General features: G+C 46.8%; 1 protein-coding gene across 12 annotated transcripts in view; it reads left to right on the plus strand.

Moving 5' to 3' along the window:
• Positions 1–695: 695 nt before the first annotated feature.
• The window catches only part of LOC129696231 (receptor-type tyrosine-protein phosphatase mu-like), a 905,597-nt gene continuing 887,908 nt past the window's right edge, over positions 696–18,384 (plus strand). For 11 of the 12 annotated variants that reach the window (XM_055633914.1, XM_055633916.1, XM_055633922.1 and 8 more), the window contains exon 1: positions 787–971. In XM_055633914.1, coding sequence (XP_055489889.1) covers positions 899–971 — 73 coding nt within the window. In that variant the 5' untranslated portion in view covers positions 787–898. Of the gene's footprint in view, positions 972–18,384 lie in introns of all 12 variants that reach the window. The other variant, XM_055633926.1, reaches the window with a different exon arrangement.

Genomic DNA, 18,384 nt, shown 5'->3' on the forward strand with positions numbered 1-18,384 from the left:
TAGCGAAGAACAGCGAAGAGCTTTTGTTGAATGCTATCCAGCACTCGTCCCCCCTTCCACTGCCCCCCTCTCGGCCCTATCTCCATTCTACAATTCCCCCTTTCTCTCTCGCACCCTTTCCCCTTTAACTGCCCTTCGCCTCTCACATGTTTTCCCCTTTTATTGTCCCATGTCCCTGTCCCTCACATCCTTTCCTCTGTTACCGTCCCCCCCCCGTCTCTCTCCCTCTCACATATTTCCCCTTTTATTGCCCCCGTCTCTCTCTCAACTAATATACCCCCCCCCCCCCCTTCTATTGCTGCCTTCTCTCGCTGTGTCTCGCCTGATGGAGCCCCCCCGCCTTCCCTTGTGTCCAGGAGCCGCGATCACCCAAGTGCCGGCTGCATTATTACAGAGGCAGATAGAGAGGGAGTGAGTGAGGCGAAGTGAAGGAAGGGACTGCGGGCTGCGAGACGAGGGCACAGCGTCCGGACACAGCGCCGCGCGCTCCCGCGCTCTCGCCCACGGCCACGACGGCGCGCGCTCCCGCCCCCGGGATCAGAGCGGCCGCGGGCACGCGCAACCCCCCCCCCCCCCCCCCCCGACGTCAGCGCTTTCCCGGCCAGTCTTGTCAGACAGCGCCAAGTAACCCGAAGTAGTGGAAACAAGCTGAACGCGAGAGGAATTTAACTTGGAAAAAGAAAGCTGAGGGGAAGGAAAGTCGGCGCGTCCGAAGCGGGGAGGCCGGCTGCTGGTCTGGGACTACCCCCCACCCCTACCCCGGCTCAGTGTCCCCCCCTACCCCCTGCCCCGGGCTCCCTGGCGGTGGGCGCCCCTTGAGTTGTGTGGAAGCCCCCACCTCCTACAGCACCGGGCGGGGGCTGCTCGTTCTCCCGGGGAGCGGCCGGCGCCGGGAGGGATGGAGCGCTTTCTAACTTGCCTCTTGCTGGGGATGAATATTTTGCAAAGAGTTGGAGGACAGACGATTGCAGGTAAGCGGCACCTCTGCTTGTCAAGTGAATTGAAACGGCGGGTCTGCTGTCAGTCTGGGCTCCTGGCGTCTTGGGGGGGAAAAACTCAGTTCCCCGAAACTGTTTCCCCCGCCCCGGGACCCCCTTTCCGGGCAATACTAACATCCCCCTCCCCACAAATTCCTGGGACCCCCGCCCGGCGCAATACCCACCCCGTCTCCTCCTGGGACCCCCACCCGTGTTAATCCTCCCCCTATCCAATGAACCCCAGGGACAACCCCTCCCCCCTCCTCATCCCTGGACCCCCGTCCGGGGCAATACTTCCCTCACCTACACTGGGACCCCGTCCAGGGCGATATCTGACCCCCCCCCCCCCCCCAATCCCTATGACCCCCCGTCCGGTGCAACACACTCCCCATCCCTGGGACCCTGTTTCTCCCTTGTCCTCTGCCTTTCAATCTTCAGCTCTGAACCCTCTCTGACTCTCGATCTTTCTCGCTTCCATAACTTTAAACCCCGGGATTGTCAAAGCAGCTTAACTCTCCGAACTCCACCCCCCTCCCCCTCTCCTCTCCTCTCCTGTCTTTTAAAGAAACTTAATCCGTCCAGCAAAAGCCTGGACGCTTCCCGTTCCCCGCTCGGCACTCCTAACTCTGGCTCGCCGCCGTGTTATAGTCTGTGTTTTAAGTGTCAGTTACGTTTAGTGCTGGCAAGGATTTTATTTTTACAACGAGACGGTTTCCTTTCCCCCTCTTTGCTTCCGCGGAGTGTCTGCCGAGCTTGTTTACACTCGACTGGGAGATAAACTTGTTCCTGCCCTCTCGACTCGGGCTGTTCCGCAGCTCGCTGTCGCCTCGGGGCTCTGAGGCTTTTAGTCGGAGCGCTGACAAAGTTTTAGTCTGGAGCTGGCTCCACAAGCTGCGAAGTTGTCATTTGCGGTGTGTAATGTGTGTGCGTGCGTTGTTAACTCATGTGGCTGCCGAGAATCCGCGGACTAGGGGTCTCTCCGGTGAACCGTAACCCCCTCGTGTCGTGGGATGTAGACTGGCGTCAGAAGGCTGAGAATAACTTTTAGCAGCTTCACAACTCGACATGGTCCGTTATAGCTGAAAGCAATTGTGTAAACTGTAGGAAACAACTGCAGACGAAAGGTCTCGACCCGAAACGTCACCGATTCCTTTTCTCAAGAGATGCTGCCTGTCCCGCTGAGTTACTCCAGCTTTTTGTGTCTATCTTCAGCAATTGTAAGCTGATAGACTTCCAGGAATCCGAGACGGCGCTGCGTATTCGGGGCACAGTGGTTACATAAAGACTTGCGGTGACACCGCGGTGGGGATAAGAGGGGCTGGTGCACTCGGCGGTCTGTACCTCGTTGGACAAGAGGAACCCTCAGACTCTAGTGTGGGAAGGAACTGCAGATGCTGGTTCAAGCCGAAGATAGACACAAAATGCTGGAGTAACTCACCTGGACCGGTTAAATTGGGTCTCTGGACGCGAGGACGCAAGGTTATGGAGGGCTTTCTATAGAGAGGCAAAGAGGGGTAGTAGCAACACTGAATCAAGGCGAGAGCAGAGGGCAGAAACCATAGTCTAGATGTTTGGAGAGAATGTTTCCACTAGGAGAGTCGAGGAACAGCGGGCACGGCCCCGGAATAAAAGGACTTACATTTCAGAAAGGAGATGAGGAAGAATTTCTTCAGTCAGAGGACGGTGAATCTGTGGGATTCATTGCCACAAAAGGCCATGGAGGGCATGTAATTGGGCATTGGTAAGGCGGAGACTGACAGATTCCTAATTAGTAAGGATATCAGGGGTTGCAGGGAGAAGGCAGGAGAACGGGTTTCAGAGGGAAAGATAGATCAGCCTTGATTGAATGGCGGAGTAGATTCGATGGGCCTAATGGCCCAATTCTGCTCCTATGTCATATGAATTTACGAATTTAGGATACAGAATTATAATACAGATACTAGTTTAGCAAAAAAAATCCCGGGATTCGGACTGAGAGTTCGGATCTATACGCCCCATGGCCCGATTCTTTGCTGTTCCCTGCGAGGGTCGAAATAAATATCCAAAGTCTTCCAAATCGACACATTCTCCAGGAAGCGGGGAAGACTGAGATCTGAAACTTGGGATGGCGTTTGAGATTCCAGTCAAACCTTAATCCGAAACGAAAACTACCAGGTGTAAGTGACAAACATAAAATAGAGCATAAAACGGACGCTTCCTGTGCTTGTGATGGGTTGTGTGGAAAGGGACAATGTCATACTCATAGAGTGTTACAGTGTGTGAAACAGGCCCTTCACCCAACTCGCCCGCACCGCCAACAATGTCCCAGCTACACTATTCCCACTTGCCTGCGCTTGGTCCTTACCCCTCCAAACCTGTCCTATCCATGTACCGATCTAACTGTTTCTTAAACGATGGGATAGTCCCAGCCTCAACTACCCCCTCTGGCAGCTTGCTACATAAATCCAATGTGTGAAAAAGTCACCCCTCGGATTCCTATTAAATCTTTTCCCCTTCACCTTGAACCTATGCCATCGGTGATCGATTTCCTTACTCTGGGGAAAATGACTGTGCATCTACCCGATCTATTCCTCTCGTGATTTTGTATACCTCTATAAGATCTCCCCTCATCCTCCTGCGCTCCATGGAATAGAGACCCAGCCTATTCAACCTCTTCCTATAGCTCACACCCTCTAGTGGTTTGCTTTGAAGAACAGGGGGTCTAAACCCCTCTCGTGTCCCACCTGAGTTAGATCAAGTTCGAGGGCTCCTGATGTAGACCTCCTGGAGGGAGGGTTTGTTGCGCGGCTGGGCGAGTGGCTCGGGCGCTATCCTGCTCCCGTACGCAGGGAGTCCCTAACGCACCGCGGATAAGACGACTGGCGAATGGGACTCTCTCGTTGCTTCTTCGCGTTTTCCACTCACCGCGCAACGCAGACGCAACCTGTTAACTTGCCAATTATAAAGGAAAATGAGCCGGTGCTTTGTTCCAAGGCTCCGAATAATACATTTGTGAAACGTCATGTTCAGGAGCCTCTCACTGTGATCCAAGCTGGGGATGTTTTAACACACAGTTCCGTTAATAGTTTAGAGATACAGCGCGGAAACAGGCTTTTCATCCCACCGAGTCCGCGCCGGCCAGTGATCCCCGCACATTAACTAATACAGGGGACAATTTACCCATTTTTACCGAAGCCAATTATCCTACAAAGCTGCACGTCTTTGGATTGTGGGGGGAAACCGGAGCCCCCGGAGAAAACCCACGGGTCACGGGGAGAATGTACAAACTCGATTCAAACGACACCAGTGGCCAGGATCAAACCCGGGGAAGCAACTTACGCTGCCCCTTTCGGTTCGGTTGTAAAACATGCTGCCTGTTTGTATGGTTATGTGCAGACATAGAATGAAGATCTCGCCTTCAACTACCCTGTAGCACCCGGGGGAGGGGGGATCTAATCAGATTGTGAGCCTGAGACGCAAGAAATAACGTGCAGGAAAGAACTGCAGATGCTGGTTTAAATCAAAGGTAGACACAACATTCTGGAGTAACTCAGCGGGAGAGGCAACACCTCTGGAGAGAAGGAATGGGTGACGTTTCGGGTCGAGGCCCTTCTTCACGTTTCGGGTCGTAGAAGAAGGGTCTCGACTCGAAACGCCACCCATTCCTTCTCTCAAGAGATGCTGCCTGTCCCACTGAGTAACTCCAGCTTTTTGTGTCTACACAAGAAATAACAATGGCTTCGGGGGGGGGGGGGGGGGGGGGGGGACAGTAGTTTGCTCATGGGAACACAAAGTGCGAGTGGCATCCCTGGAAAATATGGATAAGTGATGTTTCTGGTCGGTACCCTTCTTCAGACAGATTGTAGGGGGTGGAGGAGAAAGCTGGGAGAGAGGAGAGGCGGGACACAGCATGGTTTAGTTCATATCATTTATGGCGTGGCAAATGGTCTGCAACTTGGCTAGGATTTGGCGGTGTCGTTGTGATAGACTAGCATACCGAAAACTTGGAGTAGTTTGATTGTTTGGCCGGCGGACCAGCTCTGCTAATAGTATTTAACGCTGCGCCATTGGAGAGCCTTTGTAGTTGCACGTTATCGGCACGTTATTGTACCCTTCCTCCGATGGTGGTTCTGTGAGACCCTCTCACACTGCTCCCCCCCCCCCCCCCCCCCCCCCCCCCCGTATTGTAATTTTAGTTTTCTTCCCTCTCAGAAAAAAATCAGTCTGAAGGGAAGTCACCCCCCTCCCCAAACGTCACAATTTAGCTTGAGTATTTTACAATCCAACTGTCTATTAACAATTAACCCTTGCATTACTTCTCCCCCCCCCCTTCTATTCGTCCTGCCAGTTGCACTATTTACATCCCTGAATCCGATGGTTTTCACCTTTCCCTCAGTCAAAATTGGGCCATTATGGACCCCTCCCTGCCTTGATCTGTTGTCGGCCCTGCCTTGTTTTTGGCCTTTTCTTACCTCCAGTTCCATCCCCTCTACTTTCAGTCTGAAGAAGGGTCCCGATCTTAAACGTCATTCATCCTTTTTCTCCTGAGATGCTGCCTGACCCGCTGAGTTACTCCAGAACGCTGTATCTATCTTCGATGTACACCACCATTTGCAGATCCTTTCTGCAAAGCATCACATATCCATGCACTCCAGGGATGCTGCCTGATCAGCTGTGTTACTCCAGCACTGCTTGTCTTTTTTTTTCTCTTTCCTGCATTTTATTGTCGGGACTTAGGGGCCCAGTGACTTTTAATATTAATATTGAAAGTGAAACTACCGCTTGGTAATAAAATTAAACCGACTGAAAAGTAAATTGAGCAAGAGATGAGAGGTAGTTTTTAAAGAGCACTTATACCAAGCTGAAATCTGTATTACACTCAAACAGGTCGCATGCTACTTCTGTGACGTGTTGACAGCTTAGAATGAGACCTGACTGACGAGGTGAACAGCCATCTACACCCTATCCCAAAGGTAGACACAAAATGCTGGAGTAACTCAGCAGGTCAGGCATCAACTCTGGAGAAAAAGGATGGTTGGGGAGAGGGGGGGGGGGGGGGGGGGGGGGGGAGGGCTTCTTCAGACTTGATGTCCCTACCAGAAATGTCACCCATCTTTATTCTCCAGAGATGCTGCCTGACCCGATGAGTTACTCCAGCACTGTATCTATCTTTGGTAGACACAATCTTGGCAATTCGTTTCTACACAAACACCCCATCCTATCCGTCTTCTCCAGAGATGTTCTCCACTTGCCGTTTTTTTTTGTAAAGCAGCATCTGCAGTTCCTTGCATCTCCATTATAAGTGATCAATTTAATGAAAACTGTTTACGCAGTGACTGAAAGGGAGGCGAAGCTTGGGAGAAGTCAGCAACTGTAGTTCTGGGGGTAGTCCAGTGAGTGAGCGGAGTGCACGGGGCCCGCTGTTAGGGGGGAGATGGGGCGCAACAGGAAGGCAGCAAGGGGCTGAGAGAGGAGGAGAGGTGACTGAGGGCGCTGGGACACAGTGGGTTAAAGGCTGAGATGGGGTGAGGGAAAGTAAAAAGGAGAGAAGGGAAGGGGGTGTGAAGTGGTGAGAGGGTGTGGAGTGGAAGTGAGTGGAGTGGGTGGTGTATGGTTAGAGGGAGATGATTCAATGAAGGAGGAAGGTGTCACTGGTGAGTTGAGATAAAGGGGTAACTGAACGGGAAGGGAGTAAATGGGATGGGAGGTAAAGAGGAGAGAGAACGAGGAGGGGGGAGCTTTCAGAGAGGGAATGAGACTGATGGGGGCAGTTAGGAAGGAGTGGGGGTTAGAGGAGGGAGGGGTTCAGAGGAGGAGATAGACCGAAGAGGGTGTGCATATTTGTATGTGTGCAAATGTAGAACACTACAGCATGGGACCAGGCCCTTAATATTAATATAGAAAGGGAGGCGAGCTGTTTGATAAAGTTAAACTGATTGAAAAGTAAATTGAGCAAGAAAAGGAGAGAGGTATTATTAAAGAGCACTTACACCAAGATGAAATTTAGATTAAATTCAGAGGTGCGATATTTAGTTTGGATTAGGTTATTGTCACATGTAACGAGGTGCAGTGAAAAGCATTTCATGGCGCGCTAACCAGTCAGCGGAAAGACTACATATAATTACAATCGAGGCGTTCACAGTGTACAGATGCATGATAAAGGGAATAAATTGAGTCCAAGAGGAGATGGTCTGATGGTCTCCAATGAGGTAGATAGCAGCTCAGTACTGCTCTCTAGTTGTTGATAGGATGGTTCAGTTGCCTGGTAACGGTTTGGAGGAAACTGTCCCATAACCTGGAGGTGTGTGTGTTTTCACACTTCTGTACCTCCTGCCTGATGTGACAGGGGAGAAGAAGGAATGACTGATGCTTGATGCTGCTCGTCGGCTTGCCGAGGCAACGTGTGCTGTAGATGGAGTCAATGGAAGGGAAGTTAGGTTGTGTGATGGTCTGGGCTGTGTCCACCATTCTCTGCAATTTCTTGTGGTCTTGGATGGAGCTGTTCCCAAACCATGGTGTGATGCATCAAGATGACTGCTAAATATAATGCCAAGGTACTCTAAACTCCTCTGCCTGCACCGTGAATCATACCCCTTCATTCCCTACACATGCCGTTATTCCCAGCCTACCCATAAGTCTCTTAAATATAACTATCACATGTGGCTCCACCTCCACCCCAGGCAGCGCACAGCTGGCACCCACCACCCTCTGTGTTTTTAGAATAAAACTTGCCCTCCACATCATCTTTAAACTTTGCTCCTCTCACCTTAAAACTATGCCTTCTAGTCTTTGGGATTTCCACCATGGTACTTGCGCTCCTTGACACTAGAGCAAGGTCCCTCTGGGTCAAGTCCGTGGGGAGCCTGGGTTCAGTGGTCTCCCCTTATTACAGAATTCATGCACTGATGTCCTCCACTCCACAAAAACTGGAGAGCAAATAAATCATCCTCGAGCCCTCGGGACACTTAGAAGGAAGAAGAAGCTGACCAGGAAAGGTTGAACAGCATTCTAAATAACTTTATCTTGTTATTCTACCCCCACCCCCCCCCCCCCCCCTCCCCCTCCCCCTCCCCCCCCCTCCCCCCTCCCCCCCTCCCCCCCCCCCCCCCCCCCCCCTCCCCCCCTCTCCCCCTCCCCCCCCCCCTCCCCCCCCCCCCCCCCCCCTCTCCCCCCTCTCCCCCGCTCTCCCGCTCTCGCTCTCTCTCTCTCTCTCTCCTCTCACCCCCCAGATGTATTCATGTTGTTGAGCTGACAACAGTGAAGTTGCTCTCAGACCTGTATATGACGCCTTGAGCCTTTTAAGCAGTTTGTGATGGTACTGCATTATTCAGGGTGTATTATCCTGGACAATTTTTCCTCAACCTACTGAAATATAAAATGAGAATTCAGCTGAATGGTTCAGATGAGATTGTAGGTGGGGAGCAGTGCCGGGACGGTGTCAGTAATTGAAGCTATAATTGAGTGGGAACTCCAATCAGTGTGACATGCATTAGTTATAAAGTGCACAAAATCCAAAAGGAAAAGGGAGGTTTCCAAAACAATAGCTGGGTTTTTCACCAACGTTGGTGGGCGTTAAAATTACCCATAATTTTATTCAGCTAATGTAACCAACAAAGACCCACAGATAAGCCATTCAAATGTTTTACCTTGAGCAAGGTTACAGTGCAGGACTGTTTTTTGAAGGAAGGTATAGTTTCTCATGTAGCTGCTCTTCATTGTTTAGCTTGAGGCTTTAAATTGAATTGCAAGATATAGCATGCAAACAGGCCCTTCAGCCCATCGAGTGCACTCCGACCATTGATCATCTGTTCACACCATTCTGTGTTATCAGACTTTCTCATCCACTCTCTACACACTAGGGGCAATTTACAGAGGCCAATTAACTGACAAACCCGCGTTTTTGGAATGTGGGTGAAACCAGGGCACCCAGAGAAAACCCACAAAGTCATAGGGAGAACGTGCAAAGTCCACGCAGACATCACCCGCCCCCAGTAGCAGCAGAAAATCTGTAATCACGATGATTCTAGTCTATGGAAAGGTGATTTTTGCAATCATGTATCATTCAAAATTATGGATCATGACAAAACAGTTGACAAAAAAGACAATTTTTCTTAGACAAATGTCATTTTTGAAAGAGTAGTGATGAGAGAATAATCGTGCCGGATAATAGCGGCATTATGCACCATTGTTCTTTTTAGCAGACACGCTTTAACTTTAAGATATTGCCAAATATAGCAAAAATAAACTTGCGCTGAAAGATGTAATGCAGCAGGTTGCTCACTAATCACAGGTTATTTCAAAGGTAATGGCTGCTGCCCTGGCATGCATGGCTGTCAAGATGCTCAGTCTCTACCTGTACATTTTGTATAATGCTCACTGAAGGAAAATTGCTCAACAAAGCAATTTAGGGGCTGCACAGTGGCACAACGATAGTTGCTGCCTTCCAGCACCAGAAACCTGGGTTTGATCCTAACAGTGGGTGCTGTTTGTATGGAGTTTGTACGCTATCCCTGTGACCTGTGTGGGTTTTCTCTAGGTCCTCTGGTTTCCTTGACATCCCAAAGATAGATAGATAGCCTTTTATTGTCTTAAAAGCCTTAAAAGACATGCAGTTTTGTAGTTTTGTAGACATGCAGTTTTGTAAATTGTCCCTAAGTGTGTAGGATAGACCGAGTGTAAGGCAAGGCAACTTTATTTATATAGCACATTTCATACACGAGGCAGACACAAAGTGCTTCACATAAAAACATGTCATACAATAAAATGAAATAAAATAGAATGAAAAGAAAAGCAAAATTAAAAATGCATTATAAAAAGTGCAAAAGTTAAAAGTGCAATGTAGTTAAGATTTAGCTGAAAGCTAAAGTAAACATAAAAGTTTTCAGTCTTGTTTTAAAAGTGGTCAAAGTTGAGGCAAGTCTTAAATCTTCAGGAAATTTATTCCAGCTATTTGTTGCATAGTAACTAAATCCTGCTTTCCCATGTTTTGTATTTACTCTGGGAATCACTAACAGATTGGTTTCAGAAGATCTTGGCGGTCTAGAAGGCTTATATAGTGGAAGCATGTCAGTGATATACTTTGGTCCTAAACCATGTAGTGATTTATAGGTGAGCAGCAGGATTTTAAAATCAATTCTCTGACATACAGGGAGCCAATGTAAGGATTTAAGAATTGGTCTAATGTGTTCAAATTTTTTGGTCTTTGTTAGAACTCTAGCAACAGCGTTCTGAACAAGCTGTAGCTGCCTGACAGTTTTTTTAGGAAGACCTGCAAGGAGACCGCTACAATAATCTAGCCTGCTATTAATAAAGGCATGTACAAGTTTTTCTAAGTCTTGAGCTGACATGAGTCCTCTTAATCTTGCTACGTTTTTGAGGTGATAGTAGGCCGATTTTGTTACTGATTTGATGTGACTGTCGAAATTTAAATCTGAATCCATAATGACCCCAAGATTTCTGGCTTTGTTTGAAGTTTTCAGGGACAGAGAGTGAAGGTGTTGGGTTACTTTAAGCCTTTCTTTTTTAGCACCAAAAACAATTATCTCCGTTTTGTCCTTATTTAGTTGGAGAAAATTTTGGCACATCCAGTCTTTGACTTGCTCAATGCACTGGCACAGCAGATCTATGGGGCGATAGTCATTTGGTGATAGCGCTACATAGATTTGAGTGTCATCGGCATAGAAGTGGTGGTCAATATTATTATTTCGCATGATTTGCCCTAGTGGGAGCATGTAGATGTTGAATAAAGAGGGCCCTAAGATCGAACCTTGCGGGACTCCACACGTCACGTTGGTTGGTTCTGATACAAAGTCACCAATGGAAACAAAATAGTTCCTATCTTGTAAATATGACCTGAACCAACTTAAGACTGTGCCTGAGAGCCCCACCCATTTTTCCAACCTGTCCAAAAGTATTGAGTGATCAACAGTGTCGAATGCAGCACTGAGGTCTAATAGCATTAATATTGTGTACAGGGTACAGGGATTGATCATCAGTGTGGGCCGAAGGACCTATTTCCGCGCTGTACATCTAAACTAAACTAGATCGGCAAAAGCTTTTATTGCCCATCTGCCTCATTCTACCACTAACGTTCAAGTTTGGATTGGATTCTGCAACAATTTGTTGTCTTTGGTCATATTTTTATTATCAACCTAAAGCAAATGTGACTTAAAAGCAGGCGCAAAATCCCGCAGGTGCTGGAACCCTGAGACAAAGAAAGGAACAGGGAATGCTGGCAATACTCAATGCATTGGGCAGCTCCCAGGGAATGAGGTTAATGCATCAGATTGATGACCTTTTGATGCAAGTCCAGGCACCTGAAGCAGTAAGTCTGTTGCACTCTCCACAGATGACACCCGATCTGCTGAGTATTTTTGATACTACCTGTGTCAGGGATTATGGGGAATAGGCAGGAAAATGTGGTTGAGAGGGAAAGATAGATCAGCCATGATTAAATGGTGGAGTAAACGATGGGCCGAATGGCCTAATTCGGTTCCTATAACATATGAACTTTTGAACTTATTTCAGTCACCAATATGAGATGGTAAAATGGAGACACAAGAGACTGCAGATGTTAAAATCTTAAGCAGAAAAAAAAGTCTGCTGGAAGAGCTCAGATAGCCAGGCAGTATCTGTGGATGGAAATAGACTGATGATGTTTTGGACTGGGACATGTTTAGTTTAGTTTAGAGATACAGCGCGAAACAGGCCCTTTGGCCCACCGATTCCATGTCGACCAGTGATCCCTGGAGACTAACACTATCCAACAGACTAGGGACAATTTACAATTTTACCAATGCCCAATTAGCCTACAAACCTGTATGTCTTTGGAATGTGGGACGAAACTTGAGCACCCAGAGAAAACACACACGGTCACAGGGAGAATGTAGAAGCTCTGTGCAGACAGCACCCGTAGTCAGCATCGATCCCGCATCTATGGCGCTGTCAGGCAGCAACTCTACTGCTGTGGCCTCCAACATTTTAAAACTGGATTCTCAGACAAGAGAGATTTTAAAGCTGGGATCTTATTACAAAGGAGATTATTAACCAGCACAGCAATTTATAGTTTTGGTTCAAGGCCGAGTCCAGCCACCCCACCCAGCACTTCCACCGTAATAGACCCTGTCGCATCCAGTAACCTAAAATACATCACTCTTGTTCCTTAGTTTGTATTTTCATTAAGTTCCTAGACCTGACTTCCTTTCACATTATGATGTCAATCAGTGTCGGTCAGGCCCTTGCATTGTTTTACAGGGTACAGAGGGTTTGAGTCAGCAGCTGTGTGCTTTCCTGTTTTTTGGCACAATGCTATGTGCTTCTATTCCCTTGACAGTTCGAACCCTTTGTGTACCAAAGAACAACTCCTCGTCGAGAACTCCTACAATGTGACAAGCTTCAAAAGATATTATTATAGAATCATTGGAGTGCAGCAGAACATTTGCCCCATCGCATTTGTGCCGACCCTTTGTAGAGAAATCCAGGATGCATATCATCACTCGTCCCATCTGCTCGGATTCATTGAATATTTGACCAGGAAGGTTTTCCTATGACTCAATTGGAAGACACATCATCCAGGCCACCGGTAAATCCATCTAAAGCTTCCTGCTCCCTCGGAAACACAGCCAACAGATTAAAAGACTTGTTCCCCTCCTTCTTCTCACTTCTTCCATCAGGCAGAAAGTGCACACTGCCAGACTCAGGAACAACTTTTTTTTCCTCACCATTAGGCTTCTGAACATTGCTTCCATAAGCTAGGGCACTGTGTGATTCATCTCCGCCCTATTTAGGACATAGGACTTTGTCTATGGAACTAATGCACTACAATGCTTAGGACTTGCACCCTGTACTCTGTATCTTCCCCTTTGTCTATCTATTGTACTTGAGTTTGAACTGGTTGTATCTATGTATTGGATATCTAATCTGTGTGGGTAGCGTGTGAAACAAAGCTGTTCACCGTACCTTTTTACATGTGGCAATAATAAACCTAAACCAATCCAGTAAACTATGGGTATCTGTGATTAGGTTCCTGGTTAGTATTGAGCTTGGTGGGGGACTACAGCTGACTCCAACTATGGATGCTATGGTTATGTCTAGCTTGAAACCTCTACTGAGAATAATATCTTGTCATTCCAGCTTGTCAAATGTGAACACCTACAATGCTACAAGCTTCAAATGGTATTATCATAGAATCATTGTTGTTCAGGAGACCATTTGCCCCTTTGTGTTTGTGCTGGCTCCTTGTAAAACAAAATGGGCAAGTTAGTTTGGAGGCAAGGGAGCTTGTAAGGCGGCATAGTGGCATATTGATTAGAGCTCAGCCCCCATCCCCTTTTGTCCCTCCCCTCTTCCCTGTGCCCCACTTAGATGCACACCCATTTCTCTCACTGTCCTGCCCCTAGTCTCCTTTCCACCTTCTTCCCACCTCCTCCCCTGCTTCCTCCCACCTATCTCCATTCCTTTGTCTTTACATTTCACCCTTCTTATCTCACTCCCCTTTGTCTTTCTTTCATCTCTGCTCTTTCTCCACCCATCTTCATAATCTGTATCCACCCATCACTTGCCAGGCTTTGCCCCGCCCCCATTTCTCTATGAGCTTTCTCCCTCCTTACTACAATGTCTGAAGAATGGTCCTGACCTGAAATGTAGTTTGGCAGGCCTTCTTCCACAGATTCTCTCTGACCCGCTGAGCCAGCAAAAGGTAGCAGCTGGAAGGGTAGCGAGATGCCTAGGGAACATAAGGTACAAGCTAAAGGTCGAGGGAGCAAGAGGAACAGAATGAAAGGGAAGGCCACAAGGGAGTTGTCTCCATTCAACTTTCAAGCCCCAGCTACTTGCAAAGTGGAGGGAGGCGGACATTGATTGCTTGGGCTATTGGGAATCCTTGATACTGTAGATGGTTCTACAAAGGACCTTGTTAAATCATAGTCCTCAATATGGACTAAGTGGCAATTCTTAATATAAATATAGTTCACCAATGAACAGCCCAGAAAGCCCAGATGGCACACAGTCACCTCTCGCACCCTCCTTTACAGCTGACCCTGCAGTGAGTAAAATCCAATTGTTGAGGTAGCTTACTCTGACTGTTTCATTGGTCTGTAGTTCATCCCGATGTGTAAGAATGAAGTGCAGATGCTGGTTTACACCAAAGGTAGACAGAAAATGCTGGAATAACTTAGTGGGTAAGGCAGCATCTCTGGAGAAAAGGAACAGGTGACGTTTCAAGTTGAGACCTGAAGAAGGATCTCGACCCAAAATGTTACCTATTGCTTTTCTCAAGAGATGCTGTCTGAGCAGCTGAGTTACTCCAGTATTTTGTGTTTATCCTGATGTATCTTGTGAGGGCATGAAATGTGCCTCTGCACTGTTTGAATGTTTAATTTAGAGTCAGCATGGACATATGTCCGCCGAGTCTATGCTGACCATCGTGATCATCATTCCAAAGAAGCACAGGATTTTAGGTTGATTGGCTTCTGTAAATTATCACTAGTGTCTAGGATAGAACTAGTGTATGGGTGATCATTGGTCGGCAAGTGAGCCGAAGGGCCTGTTTCCATGCTGTATCTCTAAAATAAACTAAACTAACAAAAAGCTGGAGTAACTCAGCGGCATCAGGCGGCATCTCCGCATCTCTTCTTCAGGCTGACCCGAAACGTCACCTATTCCTTTTCTCCAAAGATGCTGCCTGACCTGCTGAGTTACTCCAGCATTCTGTGTCTATCTGCACTTCCTTCCTAAACTAAATCAGATGACCCCTCAAGCCTGCTCCGCCAAACTGTGCCAATGGCTGGCCGTGTGCCTCCATAGCATAAGGAGCACTATCAATCTCAGTCTATGAACACAATAATTGACTTGCAGCCCCATGAATAAATTACAAAAGGGCAAATGCCAGCAGCATTAGTTCCTCGCTCCGTGGAGAACAACAATTTTCAAACAAAGAACAGCCATGAACATTCAGAGTCTGAAATCTAAAGGGAGAACGGTGACAGAAAATAAACCCAGGACTTCTCTCTGTGGATCTCCCTCCTGGATGCTGAGCTGGCGCTTGGCCTTTGTCCGGGAAAGTAACGTTGCAAGGAACCATGAATAAATGCAGGAAGAGTTCCTCAGGAAAAGTATTTCTTGAGAAATGGCCAATGCCTGCTTTTGAAGGCATTAGGAATTTCAACAGTGTGTACGAAGGAACTGCAGATGTTGGTTTACACCAAAGATAGACACAAAATGCTGAGGTAACTTAGGCAGCATCTCTGGAGAGAAGGAATGGGTGACGTTTCCGGTCAACACTGACAAAGGGCCTCTACCCGAAATGTCACCCATTCCTTCTCTCCAGGGAAAACTGGTGACCAAAGAAAATATTCCTTCAACTATCAACAACTTTGATCATCATTACTGCCTTGAAATGTTTTTGGTTTCGGCTGTAGAAATTATTCTGAGACTTTTGCATGACTGTGGCTGACAAAGGGCATATGTGGGAGGAGAATGAACCATTACTGTCTGTGGCCCACTCTCACTTTAATTGCCAAACTTACATTTTCTTACAAGTCGATGAGAGGGAGGTGACAAGGTGATGAGTATGTTTCACTGTGGAGGAGATGCACACGGTACCTTTAACTTTCTCTGAATTGGAAGCACATGCCAGCGTGCTGCTTAGAAATGTGATTGTTGGCCTGAATGGGTGTAACAAGCAGTTAATTAATTCGCATCCACTGCTTTGAGCGCAGTTATTTCCAGCAGTCACTGTACTTTCCAGCACCTCCCCGCTATTGTGTAGGAAAGAACAGACGCTGGTTTAAATTGGTGGACACAAAATGCTGGAGTAACTCAGCTGGACAGGCAGCATCTCTGGAGATAAGGAATGGGTGACATTTCGAGTCTGAAGAATGGTCTCGACCCGAAACATCACCCATTCCTTCTCTCCAGAGATGCTGCCTGTCCCGCTGAGTTACTCCAGCATTTTGTGTCTCCCAGGTATGTAGATTAATTGGCTTAAGTAAAAAAAAAATGTAAATAGTCCCTCATATGTAAGATGGTGCTGGTGTACAGAGTTTACTGGTTGTCGAGGACTTGGTGGGCCGAAGGACCCGTTTCTGCCCAGTATCTCGTCTAAGGACAATTAAAACTCTTTTACAAAAAAACACCTTTGACTCTTGAAATAAAGACAGTTGCATTGCTCATGGCCCGTGGTAAAATATGAGGGTTCATTCCCAAGGCAGACTCGGTTCATCCCCCTGCTGCAGTATATTGCCCCAGGCTGGTTCCACCACCCGCCAGCTCACTCTGCATTTACAGGCACAGAACCTTTATAGCCTTTGAGCTTGAGCTATACAAGTGAGAGGAGTTTAATTTCCTTCCCTCACCAAAGGTTAGATTTAAAAGTTCCCATGGTAGAAATAGGCAGCAAGGGAGTGAATATGCCAGTTTAATCTAATTTAGTTCAGTCAATGTATTAACAAGTAATCTGCAAATATCATCTAAATATCAAATTTTAAATTCAGCTTTATATATAATCAGTATCTACTTTAACATTTATTTGTCTTCTGACTGACTTTAAAAACATAAGAGGTGTACAACACATAAATGATTCCTTTGGCCTATTTCGTCACCGCCAACCTTTTTGCCCATCTACCTTGATCCCATTTGCTCGGGTAAGGATCTTATCCATCTAAGTCTTGCCTATTTAAATGTCTGTCAATATTCCTCTTATTGTTTCTGAATCCTCCACCTCTGGCAGCATGTTCTACTCTGTGTACAAAAAACATTCCCCCAGACCCCTTTACATTACCCACCTCTCACCTTAAACCTATGCCCTCTTGTTTATGTTGCCCCCACAGTAGGAAAAAGACTTTCCTCTATCTACCCTACTTTTGCCTCTCGTAATCTAAACATTGGCAACAAATGTCAGTTTATTGTGACAGTATGGCATGTGGGACTGTGAGTTTTATTCCTTGTTGTGGCATTTGGCCTGTAGGATAAATCCCACAAGCCAGTCAATGGAGAACAGAAAGTCTTAGTTCAGCAGCAGTGTGATTCAATGACTGCTAGACCAGAATGTGCATTGTTATAGCCTCAATGTGCCCAGTAATACCAGCAGCATATTGTAATTAAAACGCATTGAAATACAGTAAAACATCGCAATAACGAACCTCTAAGTAGCAGATTTTGGTTATAATTGTTTCCCATTCACCCCCCCACCTTTCACTTCCGGCAGTTACCCAAAGAGCTGGCATCACGTGAGTACCGGGCCTGTCCCCGGCACACCGCGTGTTGCTCTGTGGTCCCCTGGCCTGTGAATTCTCACGTGTTTAATCCCCCTCCCCTCACCACCCATCCCGCCAATTGCTTCCCTCCCGGCCTGGGATTAATCGTCACCCTCCCCCTCACTCAGTTATAGCGGACAATCGGCAATAATGCAGACTATCCTCCCCTCCACCCTGCGATAGCGAGGGTTTAATGAGCTTCGACATTAATAAACTGGGAGAATGGATTTCATGTGATTTTATTACCAATATTTGCACAGGATTATAAATAGTGTGGACTTAATGGGAAGGTGGTAGAAGTAGAAACATCTCAGGACTGAAAGTGCAAGCAGAGTAAATATAAAGTTGTAAAGATAAATATTGGCTACTTTATATGCCAGGACATAGAGTACAAGAGCAATAACAATTGTATACAGAGTTAAGCCATGGTAAAATGAACTGGATTCAATCTTGGGTGCCCTGTCATAGAAAGATATTAATGGCGTAGGAAATGCATGCAAGGCTTACCAGGTTGATAGAAGAGATTAAGAAACTGCCGAAGGAAGGAAAGACCTGGAATACATATGTGGTTTCCACTGGGATGAAGAAGATCAAGAGGAGATTTAATAAAGATTTTAAAACTTATGCAGAGTTCTGGTAGGATGAATAGGGAAACAAAGGTTCTAATTTCTAAAGTTTTGTTTGGGCTCTTGAGTATTTTTGCCATAAGTAGTTGAAGCAGACACAAATGGGTCTGTTCAAGAGTCAAGCGTGTTTATAGTCATATGTTCTGAAAGAGAACAACGAAATCCTTATTTGCAGCAACGCAACAGAAATATAGGCAGAGTACTGTGTAAACACCATAATATACACTAAAAAGATGTTTACTGTATTAAAAAAATCAAACAAACAATATTGGTGCAGACACAAACAGTGCTCCCCGAGTCTATGTAGTTTGGAGCTTAGTTGGATGTTGTAATGTTTAATAGCCTGATGGTTGGTGAGAAGAAGCTGCTCCTGAACCTGGACGTTACAGTTTTCAGGCTTCTATACATGGCGGCACAGTGGCGCGGAGGTAGAGTAGTTGCCTTACAGCAGGTTCAATCCTCGCTACTGGTGCTGTCTCTATGGAGTTTTATCTTCTCCCTGTGAAACAAAGTTATTTTGATGTATTCTTTTTTGCTGAGGGGAGAACA

This window comes from Leucoraja erinacea, chromosome 4 (genome assembly GCF_028641065.1).
Source record: "Leucoraja erinacea ecotype New England chromosome 4, Leri_hhj_1, whole genome shotgun sequence".
Taxonomy (NCBI): domain Eukaryota; kingdom Metazoa; phylum Chordata; class Chondrichthyes; order Rajiformes; family Rajidae; genus Leucoraja; species Leucoraja erinaceus.